General features: G+C 39.8%; 1 protein-coding gene across 2 annotated transcripts in view; it reads left to right on the top strand.

The window, feature by feature from the left end:
• Positions 1 to 934: 934 nt before the first annotated feature.
• LOC114058718 (guanine nucleotide-binding protein G(i) subunit alpha-1) overlaps positions 935 to 14,131 on the top strand; it is a 32,047-nt gene continuing 18,850 nt past the window's right edge. The window contains exon 1 of one of the 2 annotated variants that reach the window (XM_027886297.1): positions 935 to 1,211. In XM_027886297.1, coding sequence (XP_027742098.1) covers positions 1,094 to 1,211 — 118 coding nt within the window. In that variant the 5' untranslated portion in view covers positions 935 to 1,093. The remainder of the gene's footprint in view (positions 1,212 to 14,131) is intronic. The other variant, XM_027886296.1, reaches the window with a different exon arrangement.

Below are 14,131 nucleotides of genomic sequence, written 5' to 3'. Positions count from 1 at the left end.
TAAGGTTCCCAGACCAAGCGAGTGGGCTGCGCATCTCTGAGCCCTGGGGTGGGATGGTTCGTTCGACTTTGTACTCAGGGTGTAAAACGGGGCTGACTGACGGACGACTCCCGCGAGGGGAGAGGCCACTGCCAGCACCCAGCGGCAGTGGGGTTGGACCCTTATGTCCTTCCATGGCTCCTGGCAGCGGGAAGTAGCGGGAAGCAGCGGGAACCCAAGGGCACGGGGCGCTCGGGGGCGAGGACCTCACCCTCTGCAGGCGTTGGTACCGCCCCGCCCGGCGCTCCCCCCGCCCCCCGAGCAATGGAACCTCCCGCGCGCGGCGCCGTTTGAATCCGAGCCCCCCAACGGCTCCCGGCCAGGTGCGCGGGGCGCGCGCGCTGTGACGTCACGCGGCCGCGGCGCCCCCAGCCCCGCGCGCTGTCCGGTCTCGCTGTGCCATCGTTTCCAGCCCCATTCACGCTCTGGTTCCGTCGTTTCCCCGTTTCCAGCCCCATTCACGCTCTGGTTTTGTTGTTCCCCCGTTTCCAGCCCCATTCACGCTCTGGTTTTGTTGTTCCCCCGCTTCCAGCCCCGTTCACGCTCTGCTCCCGTTGTTCCCCCATTTCCAGCCCCGTTCACGTCCCGATCCTGTTCCGCTCCCCTCGCGCCGCCGCCGCCCCGCGCACGCGCGACAGCCGCGCCCGCCACCCTTTCCCGCCGTGCACGCGCATCTTCTCTCCCCTTCCCCGGCGTGGGCGGCGCGCGCGCGCCCGCGCTCCTCCGGCGGGCGGGGGCGGTGCCGGTGCCGCGCGCGCAGCAGCCCCAGGGCCAGCGGCGGGCCCGGTGCGAGGCCTCGGAGCGCCCGTCCCTCCTGCCGCTGTCCCCGCTCCCTCGGCACAGCCTCCCCCGCGCCCCTCCCCGCCCTCCCGGGAGACGAACCCGGCGCGCGGTGCCCGCGCCGCCGCCGCGCCCCAGGTGAGGGAGCGGGGGAAGGAGAAGAGCGAGCGGGGAGCAGCCGCTCCCCCGCCCTCCTCAGCGCCTCCCCGCCGCCGAGCTCCGCCGCTCCCCTGCTTCCCTTCTGCCGCCGGAGCCGAGCAGCCCCTTTCCCAAGATGGGGTGCACGCTGAGCGCCGAGGACAAGGCGGCGGTGGAGAGGAGCAAGATGATCGACAGGAACCTGCGGGAGGATGGCGAGAAGGCGGCCAGGGAGGTGAAGCTGCTGCTCTTAGGTAAGGGCTGCCGTGTGGGGAGGGTCCGCCCGGGGCAGTTCCCGGCCCCCCCCCCCCCGGGGAGGGGCAGGTGCCCGCCGGGCTGGGCGGGGGGCGAGGGAGCCCCCGAAGCGAGGGGTCCGTGCTCGGGTTCTCTCGGGAGTTCTGGGGGTGGCGGGGGGCACAGCAGCCCCTGGGGGCGGGTGGGCGCCTCGATTCCTCCGGGATCAGGGGCAGCTGCTCGGCTGGTCTGTCCCGGGCCCTGCCTTCCGTGGGAACGGGAGAACGCCCGAAACTCCTGACCTGGATTCTCTCTCTGTTCATCTGCTGAGAGGAAGGAAATGTTACGTCGGAGGATATTTACTCTTAAATGTTTCTTGTAGACCCGGACATCTCTTAAACTGTTCCTAAGAGAATCAAGTGCAGAAAGCGGCAAAAGAACAAAAGGCAAAGAACCGTTTAACTTTTTGCATTGCTTTTTTTTTTTTTTTTCTTCTCCTTTTTGTGGAACTTGCTTATGTTACTTGAGCCTTAATCGGCGTTCTACATCTATAATACAGTGACTCATATCGTGCCATCTCGGGTTCTTGAGTTTGGCTCACAAGCACTTGAAGCTCGCCTTTTTGTGTGTTTTAAGTGATATGCTTGTGTGTAAAAGATAAGTAAGATAAGATTACTTTTAAAATTACAAGAAAAAAAGGAAGTGAGGGTTTTAATTAGAATACATTTGTGCCGGAACTAAAACTAGTGTACGGGTTGGGAAAAGCTGAATGCTGCAAGATTTGAACTGAATCGATGTTGTAGGGAATTTTGCAGTATATTCCGCATAGTTAAACCAGACTGAATCCTTCTAATCGGGAGTTAAAGTAGCTGTTAGGTTGCAGTTTCACCCTCAGATCTGAAGCTGCAGGCAAACTTTTTAAATGATTCCTCAATTTCTCATTCCCCTCGACACTGATTTTGCTGCATTACTCGCCTCCTGTTCACTACAAACATTGCAGTAAACCTCTTAAATAACTTTCTGTTGCTATATTCTAAAATGGCTCTAGAAAGGTACAAGAAACTGAGCAACTTTTATGTGTAGATGAAACAAACCTAGTATGGGAAAAACAAACGTCCTAAAATGTGTTTATAGGTTTAAAATTTTGGTGGTGAGAGAAACAAAGCTTTTCTTTCTGGTTTGTTTTCCAGGAAGTGTTAGGTTTTTGGTTGGTACAGTGCCTATTCTTGAATACCTTTGACATCAGTTGCATGGAAAGGTTCTCTTGTATGGGATCCATAATAATACTGCAGAAGGTAGATTTTTTTTTTTTTTTTAAAAAAAAGGTGGCAAAGTAATGCTTTATGTGTCTTCTGGCAAGGCATTTGAAATGATTTTTCAGTGTTTTGCTGTTGTGTATGGAACTTGCAGTACCTGTGTATGAGTACTTGTAGTATTTTTAATCATATTCCTTGGATACAGATAAAGTCCATTTAAAGATGCTTTAAACTTGAGGATGGATTTTGTCGCTATTTTCAGTTGTTTAATGCTCTTATGTACAAAGCCCTATGTTATGAGCTTAAATTTATAAATTCTCTGTTTCTAATACTGAAAAGATTTTCTGCTGGAATCTCATGAAACCTTAGAATATGGAACAAGTGGTCAAATACATTTGGATTCTCACGTTGTTATGAGCAGCAGCTTGGTTGGTTTAGTATTTCTCCATACCTTATTAAAAAGAGGTATAAAGGCAAGCAGGCTGGCTTCTCCTAGAACCAATGTTTCGAAGGTTGTTTAAACAAAGATTACCTACATGTTTAGTGAACTCTGAATGAGGTTTTGTGCATACAGCCATGGGTGCATTTGTGTATTTCACATGGTTTGGAATGGAAGTTTTGCTGTTACTGTTCCTTGCAACTCTATCAGATGTCTTAAATGTGATGTGAATGCTTTATGTGATGGCAAAACTATTTAGAGTTACTTTCACTAGAGTCATTTTCTTCTCACCACTCACTTTCCCAATTGCTTGTTCAGCCCACATGTCATAGTTTATCATCCACTCGGTTGTACTCCTACATCTATTTATGGGCTTGTTCTGCTAAAAAGACTCTGAAATAAAAGGAAAAGTACAAATTGTGGTCTGCTGCCAGGAAAAGTGTGTGAGGAGCATCTAAAACACCTTGCTTATGTAGAAAAAGGTCACGTCGCTCTATTGACCCAATAAATCAGATTTACTCCAGCATCTATAAAACCTGTATTTTTATATGGTGATTAGAGAATCCTACTGGAAGCTTGAGCTAGATTGCTCAAATGAAGGAAGATATGTTCATAAAATCAGTCTATTTCTAGACCTGAAATTTAATTTATTCCATTATATGCTTTTCCAAAGGTTTTTTCTGAAACGGGAAATTGTGGAGATTTAATTAAAAGAGAGATGTGAGTGACATTGCTGTACCTGAAACATGACTTTTTTTACAGTATCACTGATGCTTGTTAGATTTATGTTCTGTTGTCCTGCCTCTAAGCAGATATATCTAATCTATGCAAAATATTGTTGAACTGGATTATCCAAGTTCTTTTGTTATATCTGTCAGTTGGTTCATCCCTTTATACAATTTTGACTGCAGGTCATTTGGAATAAAAATACTGGATTCTAAGCATTATCCATGTATAACTATTTTAACCTTGTAATTCTATGCACTTCAGTGTGCTATCCCAACAGCAGGAGAGCCTGTCCTTGAAAATTTCTGAGAGCCATCCTCATTCTTAGAAGTAAATTGAATTTGAGCATGTAGTTTGTAAGCCAGATGAAAAATGCTTGTTTATACATGGGGTTTCGATGATTATATCTTTTGAAATCATTGTCATCAAGCTTATTTCATTTAATGTTATTTTCAGTCAGTGTGTTACAAAGAAATTCTTGAGGTGCATGAAAACTCTACATAAAATGTATTACATTGGCCAACACTGAAAATTTAACATTAAAAAGTATGTACTTTTCCTTAAGCACTCTAATGTTTCAAGTTGACAATTCCGAAAATTCTGTGTTTTAACTGAAGTAATTTTTTGTTTTATTGTATTTTTTGTTGTTGCTTTGTATAGATAAGCTCATATACTTAGTGTGAGATTTTTGAAAAGCAGTTTATATTTTGGCTGGCTTCCAAGTAGAGAATTCAGTGGAGCCAAGTTGGTTTTCTCTTCCATCGTTCCTCATCTCAACTTTTAGTATTCAACAAATAAAAGTTCAAGTGATGTTTGCAGAATGAATGTAATTCTACTTGTGCTGGGAGGTGGCAGTTCTGTGTGACCGATCCATGTGCTGTGTTAATACACATGTGATCCAGATCAGGTGTGGATTTGCAAGTGCATTTTTCTTGAATTGGCTAAAGCACATAACACTGAATTTATGCCAACTGCGGGAGAACAGGCAGCACCTCATTTAGCAGAAAGCCTTCTGGTATGAGGTTAGCTCATCAGGTTTTATGAGTATTTTCAAATTGGCAGCATAAGTTTATAGGATTAGCGCTTTATTACATTCTTCACCTAATATAGCAAATTCGGTGTTAAGGTTCTTGTATCTTGAATGAAAAAGGCAACAGATCGGCCTTAAACATTCTTTAGAAGTGGATCCTGGATCCAGGAGGTCACAGGCCATGTATTTCCCAGCTGTAATTATGTGTCTTCTTTCTCGGTAATCACAGTTATACATTTAAGTTCAATGGATACCTTTAAGTTCAATGGATACCTTTATACTAATGACCGAGAGAGCCACTTTTCTGTTCCCGAGTAGCTTCTTGTGATTCATATTGGAACATTGGCATGTCATGTTCTTAAAGATAAGTGGCTTTTAACTTAAGACAGAGTACTGCTTTTAATCTTTTCCACTGCAGTTCTTCCTGTTCCTCAAGACAGTAACTTCTAAATTCTATTTAGTTCTTGTTTTAAATCTTCACATCTTGGGCATCTTTTTCTGCCTGCTTTTCTTTTGTTGCAGACCTGCATCTTTATGTCTGCTCAGTCAAAGTGACTCCTGCTGCATACTCATCTTTTCAACAGCATGATCCTCACAGTGCTTGGCAGTACCTGCCTCCCTCCAGACTGATTGCACATTGGACTGAAAAAATACATTTATGCTGTTCGTGCCATTACTGCTCTTGCCTTTCCTCCAGAGTATTCTCTTTCTCCACACTTGCAGACAAGAAAGACTTTAGAAGTCTGAACTTATGGGAGCTCTCAAAAAAGCCTTATCCTCACAAACAAGTATTGCACATTTCAGAGATGTTGTCCTCATCTTTATAAATTATGCCAGCCTAGTCTAAAACATTTCTAACAAAACATTTCCTGTCATGCCTTCAGAGACAGCTATCTGCAGATATTTACAAAGTTCACCTCTTATTGAAAAGCTTTTTTGTGGTGCCTAAAAGAAATGTTTGATGCTTGGATTTGATTTTTTGCTAGTTGGTCTTGTCTGGGTTAGGCCCACCACCCCCATTTCTGCCTGTCTGCTTAGATTTAGCAGGAATTCTGAACTAAGAGATCTCTTGCATTTTAATATGGTACAATTGGACTCTGCAAATCAGGATTTTATTTATGTGTAGTTCTGTGTCTGACTTTGTATTTAAGTCAGGGAAATTCTCCAGCCTTTGTGCTAAATATAATAATTTCAAAGAACAAAAGTCAAAATTACTAGATTCTCAGAGTATGATAATCTGCCTTGCTTTTGTGAAAGGAAGCTCATAGAAGTGCAGAAAGCACAGCCATTCAGTTGTGGTTATGTTTGTACAATTGCAGTTTGGGTTCTTTTATGCTTGTCTATTTCTGTTTGAATGTTGGTGTAAAAGACTATAATATTGGTCTTTATTGTGTTTATAGATTTCACTACAGTGCAAATTATCTTTAGTGATTTCAGGTCTTCTGTTGCATTATTTTATTTCTTCTTTTTGGAAGTTACTTTATAAGATCACTATTTATGATTGAATCATGATTTTAGTTCTTTAATATTTAGACAAAATATTAAGACAACATGTACCTTCAGTACAAATTGATTTAGAATGGAGTTAGAGGAACTGTGCATTTTGTGAGATGATGTGATATCAGTAATGATGAGTTTGCTTTTTAAAATCTTGATTGAAAAGTGTAGTTACAGATATATAAAAATTATTTTAACTTATCTTTTGCACTAAGTATTAAGGGTTTTTTTTATATTTTAGATGTTAGAAAACATTCAAAGCTCAAGAAATGGTTTTTCTCCAAGTTTTCTTTAAAACAATGTAATGCTTATTTTTTTTTTCCCCCCTCCTAAAGTGGAGGCTCTGGTAAGGTTCTTTTGGGTAGTCTGTCCGCTCCCAGCATCAGTGGGGCTTCAAGACCACACATAAATTCTGTGATACACTATGACATAATTACTGTCTTCCTACTTTTTTCTGGCAGTACAGTTTATTGTATTGTTGTTTGCTGATTTAACAGTTTATTGGGCTGTAGATAAAATTACCAAAATTCACCTAACTTCCTTTTATGGAGTTATTTTTAACTCACATCAAAACTAAGAGTTTACAGTATAGCTCCCTGCATAGTTGTGTTGGCACAACTTGAACTCGGGGTATTGTGCTGTGGTTGGGTTGTAATGATTTATATAATCATATTGTCAAAGTGGATTGTTCTTTTGCTGCCATGTTTTACCCTTGAGTTGTTTCAGTCCTCTGAGAAGGAGAATTGAGCAGTTGGCACATCCTAAAGTCTGGCTAAATAATTTGAAACCAAACCATGTGTCTAACTTAGAGGGCATGAAGTCAGTTTTGTTGTCTGGCTTGATGGATGTCTGCAGTGCTTCCTCCAACATGCTATCTGGCAGATGTTGTGGTACAAAACTGAAAGTAGAAAAGAGGTAAAATTTAAGATGTTCCGTTAAGTGTGAAGGTTTTTTTGGTGTTTTTTTTTGTTTTGTTTTTTTTTTTTTTTCCTCATGGAAACACTGCAATAAAGATCTGAACTGACTTGATAATTAGGTATTAAAAGTTTTTTTTCGAAGACATGTATAGGAGAAACTGTATTGATGAAAAGTTGCTATTCTGAAGTTGAGTTTTAGTCATTGCCCAGTTTTACTGAGATCTCCTGTTCTCCCTTAGTTGCTCAGTGCTCTATTGTTACTGCAGCCTTTGTGTAAAGTACACAATTATTCTGTATACTGAACTTATCTGGCTTCACCTGAGAGATCTTGTATCCAAAAAGTATTGAAGTTGGTAAGGTATATAGGCATTAGTTGAAAAAATCAGAACTTTGAACTTCTGGGAGGAAGAAGTTTTGAGTGCACTATTGAGAAAAATGCAGTTTTTGCAGTGGCTCAAGTTAGTGACATTTCTGAGTGGAAGAATAATTAGAATTTGACATTAGACAAAAATAAACTGTTTTTGCTGAGACACTTTTGTGTACCAGGAATGTGTTCTTCTGCAGTAAGAGATCTGAACTTTTTTTTAATGCTAAACATATTTTGTTCTCCTTCTCCATTAAGTAGGAGCAGAAAAGACAAATAAGATTTCTTAATCAGGATGGAAGTGGAGGAGTGATTTTGTAGGCTAATTACCCATGTTTGTGACAGCTCATAATCCTTTCACTGTATAGCTCTGAGAAGTGTAAGAGTTGGTGACTTGGAAGATGTTTCGCATCATCATGACTTTGCCCTTGGATTTCTCAAAGCTGTGCAGCCAACTTCAAAGTCTCTGGAATTATCTATAGCTTGAATATGTAACAGAAGGTGAAACATCATGTGCCACTCTGCCATCCCAGCAAAATGGCCTAAAAATCTTGTAGTGTCACAGATACTCATATGCACCAAACCTTGATTTGAAAATATGTTACCTGTTCAGGTCAAATTTTGCCTTTCTCTTTCATTTTGGTTTAATTGATGGCTAACTCTTTCCTTGAAACATATTTTTATGTTATTTTTAAAAATTCTTTCAAGATCTCAACTGATGGGGTTAATTGACATAGAGCATTTAAGAACCAACTCTTTACATGAGAGGCTTGTTAAATATGTGATAAGCAACTAAATTGCTTTCTTGGCTTTGGTAATTGAAGGGTCATTGAAGCTTTGACTAAGACCATTTCTGGTATGTTTTGGTAACAACTTGATTTATCAACTTGCTGTATTGACTTACAGATCTATGCTTATTTGGGTGCTCTGTATTTATATGTAGAGATACACGTAAACTTTACTATTATATGTACCTACATAAATTGATATTGAAATTAGAAAATTTCACTTCTTGTAAAGCTACTTAAAGGAATCAACACCATTTGAATATCCTGTGCTTCAACTTATGAAATTAGCCCTACCTCATTACTTTTTCATACATGCTTTTAGAAATGTAGTGTTGAATTTGAAGTGAGTAATATACTTAACAAAGGTACCTGATTAAATCTTCATTGAAATATAAGAGTATCTAGGCAACCAGAATGGACAGGAAGTCTTTACAATCATTGCTCTAAGTAGATTGCTTTTGTAGAAGAAAGCAATGTATTCGAATGAAAATTCATGTTGAAAATGTGAATTAGTTTTATAATTCTTAATGTTGTCTAGAATTTAATATGGTCTGTTTCTTGAAATGAAAATACTGTTGGAATCAAATGGCTACCTGTAAACCCATTTTCCTTTTACAAAGTTGATAACGTATTTTTTTGCAAACAACTGTATGTTGTTTTGTGCATGGATGAAGCTGTTGTAGTTGTTTGGCTTGTAATACGAGTTGTCATCAATCACGGGCATAAGGATGTTCTGAATCTCTGGGTCTTTTTTAATAGTTTCCAGTAAAACTCAAGAGGTTCTTGCCTGCTTTCTAAATCTGGATTGGAATGCTGGAAATATGCAGTGGATGTTGTCTAATAAGCAGTAGAGCTATTCTAGAAGCTCTGGGTTGCTAAAAAGGAGAGTGCTCTTGCAGCATCCAGCTGAATGGGTTTGCCGTCTCCTTGTCACTTTTAAATGCTTAATTATTTTTTTTGCTGGTTCAGTAGTCAAACTGGCTGTCCTGTGTGGACTTTGCTGCCAGTGGTCAATTCAGCTGGTATTTCATACTGGTCTGATGAGGACCTGACTAAATGTGTGATGAGGAGTGGAGATACCATATACAATTGGAGTACTGGAAACGCATAGGTGGAAGGAAAAGTGGGTGCAGAATAGGATGCTTTCAATTTCTGCATTTGTGTGTCACAGTTCTCTGTAGAACTGGATTAGGAATAACGTGACATTATGTTCCTCTGCAAGGTCCAGTCGGTAGAAATCTTAAACTCTCTTCAAACCCCACTTTTTTACAACTTCATTGCTGTCATAGGAGATAGTGCCAATCTGCCTTAAGGAGTGTACTGACTGGAAGTTAGAGGTAGGAGTTTGTTTTCATTCCAAATACAGATAGTGTTGGACCTGTGTTTCCTCATGCTCTTCTATTTTACAGGTTGTAGGCTTGACTAGGAAGAATCCTCTTCTGCTTAGCATTTGGTGAATAATGAAAGATGGTAATGGGCAAGAAGTACAACTGCCAGCTCAGTGTGCAAACAGTAGAGAGGAGAATGGCGACAACAGTAAAGATGTACTAACATTATAAATAGAATACAGTGTAAACATTGTATTGGAATGCAGTTTTAAAACTTGCTGTGACTGGAGTTACGGGTCTTGCCATAGAAATTGGGAGTAAACCAGACAGTTGTCTTGAGTATTTGTAGATTTTATTTATTAAATGTTATTTTGAATACTTGTTGATTTCACACTTACCACTGATGTTCTATACAATGGTGGAATGAAAATAAATTGCTAAGTCTCAATGAAGTACTGTCTGTATTCCTGATTCATTAAATATTTCTTGAAGCATTTTGAAAGTGGATTTCTCAGCTGTATGCAGATTAAGTTACTGATCCTTAATAAATCTGGTAAACTCTTAGGAAAATTATTTTATACTTTCAAAAGCATATAATACTTCAGTATAAAGCCCTTGAAGACACTGACAGGGATTCCTTCTGATATGCTTTAGTGCTTCAGTGTTTGGTAGTAAAGGCTGTCATCTAATTCCTGGATGAGAGACTATTTAGGTTGTTTTCTCTATCTGCTGTTCCAGAACATGGGAGCATTTGGAGTTAGGTTATATCAGGCTTTGACTACATACTTATTTGAGGCCAACAGACTGCTATTTATGTATGTATGTATTTATGTCTTATTCCATGCTTCTGGGATTATTGTGTGCAACTGCCTATTCGAAGGGGTTGGAATTTTTACCTGCTTCTAAGTTTTCTCAGTTTAATGAGACTGGTTAAATACAAATTTAACTACAACAGCCAAAGAAAGCCAGTTTGTTGTGGTTTTTTGTTTCTTGGTATTTTTTTTTTTTAAGTATTGTTAACCACCAGTAATATTCTGCTTGAGGATAGTTTTGTGTGCAAAATGCATGTGCATGTAACAAAAGAATATGGTTGACTATACACATGAATTTTCTTTCTTGCTTCAAATGCAAATAGTTCTGAAAATGTTTGCGTTTGAAAAAGGTTGTTCTAGGTATCTAAGGTCTTTTTACATTTTAATCCCTGTCACTTTAAATACATACAGGTTTTTGGTGGAGTTGGAGACATGGAAGAGAATTTAGGTCAACTATCAGTGTGCTCATTCTCCTGATTTTTATGGATCTTAGTCCTTGAGCTACAAAATGAAAAAAACTGTTAAGTGTGGATGAATACTGAAAATTTATGTGAACTGAAGTTTATTGCTCTGTTTCTACAATAATGGGACAATTTTTAGTGTGATTGCACTTGTCCTGGTATAAACTTTGGCAGTACCCATTTATTGCATTTGCAAATAATGTCTTGGTGTTCTGTGACAAGTACAACTTTGAATAAAATCAGCGGAGATTTACATGAGAGATAATTTTCCTGTTTTGATAGAAATGCACACTCTGCTTTCTGATTGTTCCAGCTCTTTGTACAGTTACATAGTAATATGAGGTAGCAGGACAGTAAGTTCTCTCACAATTGTAGATAATACAACAGTAGTGTTGTTCTGAATCGCAGGCAGAGACTGCAATGAAAATATGCTGTTAATTCCGAGTTCCTTTGTATCTCTCCCCCAGAGTAACCTGCATAAAGTATGCCTCTGTTGCGGTGGGGAATTTTTTATAAAGCATTTTCGATTGTGATGAAAGATAGCCTGCTTAGTAAGTTCTTTCTGGTATCTCAGTTGCTGAACCCGCGTTCTTTGCACATCGTAGTTATAGCTCACTGAACAGTAAAAGGCCAACCACACTGTCAAGAACAATGTCAGGGCACTCTGAATTTCTAGAGGTTTGTTGGCTATATACTTGGAGGTCTGGATGAGGCATGCTGTACTCTGTTGGCAGAAATCACCAGTAACTCTTGATAAACATTGTAAGACTAAAGGAGATGCTGCCTTCTGTTGGAGCACTCAGCATTTGTCTCCTGGAGTGAAGTCATATGCAATATCCACTCAAACTCGTGTTCTAGAAGGTCTTTAATAATGTTCTTTCATACCATGATTTCAAATTATGCAGTGATTGTTTCTGAGCATACTAGTATGTGTGGAAGAAGGGAACCCCTTTAATTTTTTTTAAGTAACAAATTTAAATCTTAATTTGTAGAGGAAATAATTTTTTTGCTATATTGAAGTTCCATTTGAAACACTAATAAGATTTTGGGCTTTGAACTTGGAGGAGATTCCCAAGTCTTTTAGAGTATAGTAGTGTGGATGCTGGCCTTTAATATATTTAAGTAGTCAAGTGCTAATCTTATCAAGCTGTTGTCAACATTGCCATGTTAGATAAACCTGGACCCACAAGTGTTTAGCTGCTGGTGGTGTGACACAGTTGTCAGGCAGCAAGCATGATTGCTAACTAGTTTTCATCTCTAAATGTGCATTAGTTCCCATACTTAATTTCTGGCATAAGTAAGAGGTTTAATTCCAAACCTTCGAGTCTCAGCTTGTCACAGCCCTGCTGGGTTTGGCACTTCACACAAAGGAAGCTACGCCTATATCTTAATTGAAATAAAAAGTACAATGGCACTGTCCCTGGGAAAGTCAGTGACACTGGTGTTTAAGAGATCTCTGGTACATTCTGAACAGATTATCTTTTTAAAGTAGCTTCAACTCCAAGGTACCACATTTCCTTTTGAATGTTTTGCAGAGTTTCTAAAATACGACACTTGGTATTTTTCTGTTGCTCTCCTTTAGAGTGAGACAAGTCCACAATAGGGTTACGGTATAAGTGATGCACATAATGATAAAAGGGCTCCTGTGTAGCAGGAGCAACAGCTAGTAATTTGAAACAGCTGAGGAGTATAGGAACAGTTTTGAAGAGCTAGATAGAATTTGTATTCAAAAGTTGCATGCATTTAATTTTGTATGCTACATGAAATTGCACATAACAAGTTATGCTGAGGTGTCTTCATTTCACATGATTGAATCCTAAACAAAAAGAACATTTCATAAGCCTTTTGTCCTCAAAAGATATTAAGCACTAATTGAAAATTTCAAGTAGCTCAAAACGCAATTCATACTTTTAAAGATAAAAAGGTGAGTAGCAGTTACCTTAAGGTTTGCAAAATGCAGTCTCTCATTTCATCATAAGCTTTATTTTTTAGAATTCCTTGAGCTCCAGAGGTTATACTGAATATAAACCCGTAATTTCTCCTTGTTGTTTAAATGCTGAACTAATCAATACTGTCTTTATCACTTGCTTACATGTTTGCTATAGTAACAGCCTAGATAATTAATAAACTCAGAGCAGTCTATTAGATGTGTAGACCTCAATAAACATACAGGATGCTACCATGGGATAGTGCATGATTGCTTCTTGAGGTAACATTTTATTTTTTAACAGTTTTGGTAAATGATGTATTATACATAATATTTGCTATTTTATTGTGCATTATTTGGTTAAAACATCTACTAGGAGCAACACTGAAGACCTAGGAATGAAATAATTAGTTGTAATCAATTATTGATTTGTTAGGGAATTTCCAAAAATGGCAGTGTCTTATTGGTGTAAATGGTGCTGCTTCTGTAGGACTAAGACAGCATGCAGCTATTGAAACCTTGAGAATTATCTCAGATCTTTTATCTGAGTCAGTCTATAATTTTAGAATATGTCACTTCCCTGGTTTGAACCAGTGATGTAATCTGGGATTCACACTCTATTACTCCATGGCTATGTTACTGAAATATTTTCCTCCACATACTATTCATACAGATTCTTAATTTGCTCAAAGTTTCCTGGCACATTCAAATTCCAGTAGCTATAGAAATTCCAAGACTAATGCCACTCTAGAAGTAATGAGTACTATCCAATTTTGGTTGACTATATGAAAACAGCAGGGAAGAGGAAAAGGAACATAAAGTACCAGGGTCAGCAGCTGCCCCAGAATTAAAAGAATACAGGATGGTGATAGATAAGAAGGGTTACTGCTGGGTAGCTTCAAAAAGGGGGAGTGGAAACACAAGGCAAAATGAAAAAATTCAGGGAGATAGAACTGTGTGGGTGCAGGTATCAGACAATGTTTCATTTAGTGCGCTGTCTGATGTATGCTGTATCAACAAGTTTCCACTGTGGGTTTCCTGTCCCAGCATTGATGTGTTTTGCGTGTAGTAAGACTGATTAGCAGCTTGCATTCTAATTTATATCTCGTGTCTGCTAATGTGTCATGAGGTGATAAATTTAGGAGATTATACTTCCAAGTGATCTTCCGAGCTACAAAGCTGTGTGCTTTTATAAGAGATTACTGACCCCACAGCAGAAAGAGGAGAAATCAGTGGACATTTAGCTTGTCTGTGACCAGTGACAGCTGAGGAACAGGCACCATTCAGCTTGTGCCTACTACTATGAAACTCCAGTATCTGACAGGATTGGATAGGAGAGTTGTGGGGAGAGAACTTTACAGGAGGTGAATCCAAAAATTTACAAGTCGATGTGTT

This window comes from Empidonax traillii, unplaced genomic scaffold (assembly GCF_003031625.1).
Source record: "Empidonax traillii isolate 1590-97213 ecotype Southwest subspecies unplaced genomic scaffold, ASM303162v1 scaffold185:size1678824, whole genome shotgun sequence".
Lineage (NCBI taxonomy): Eukaryota > Metazoa > Chordata > Aves > Passeriformes > Tyrannidae > Empidonax > Empidonax traillii.
Note: the sequence above shows the minus strand (reverse complement) of the source record. Positions and strands in the feature narration are given on the sequence as shown.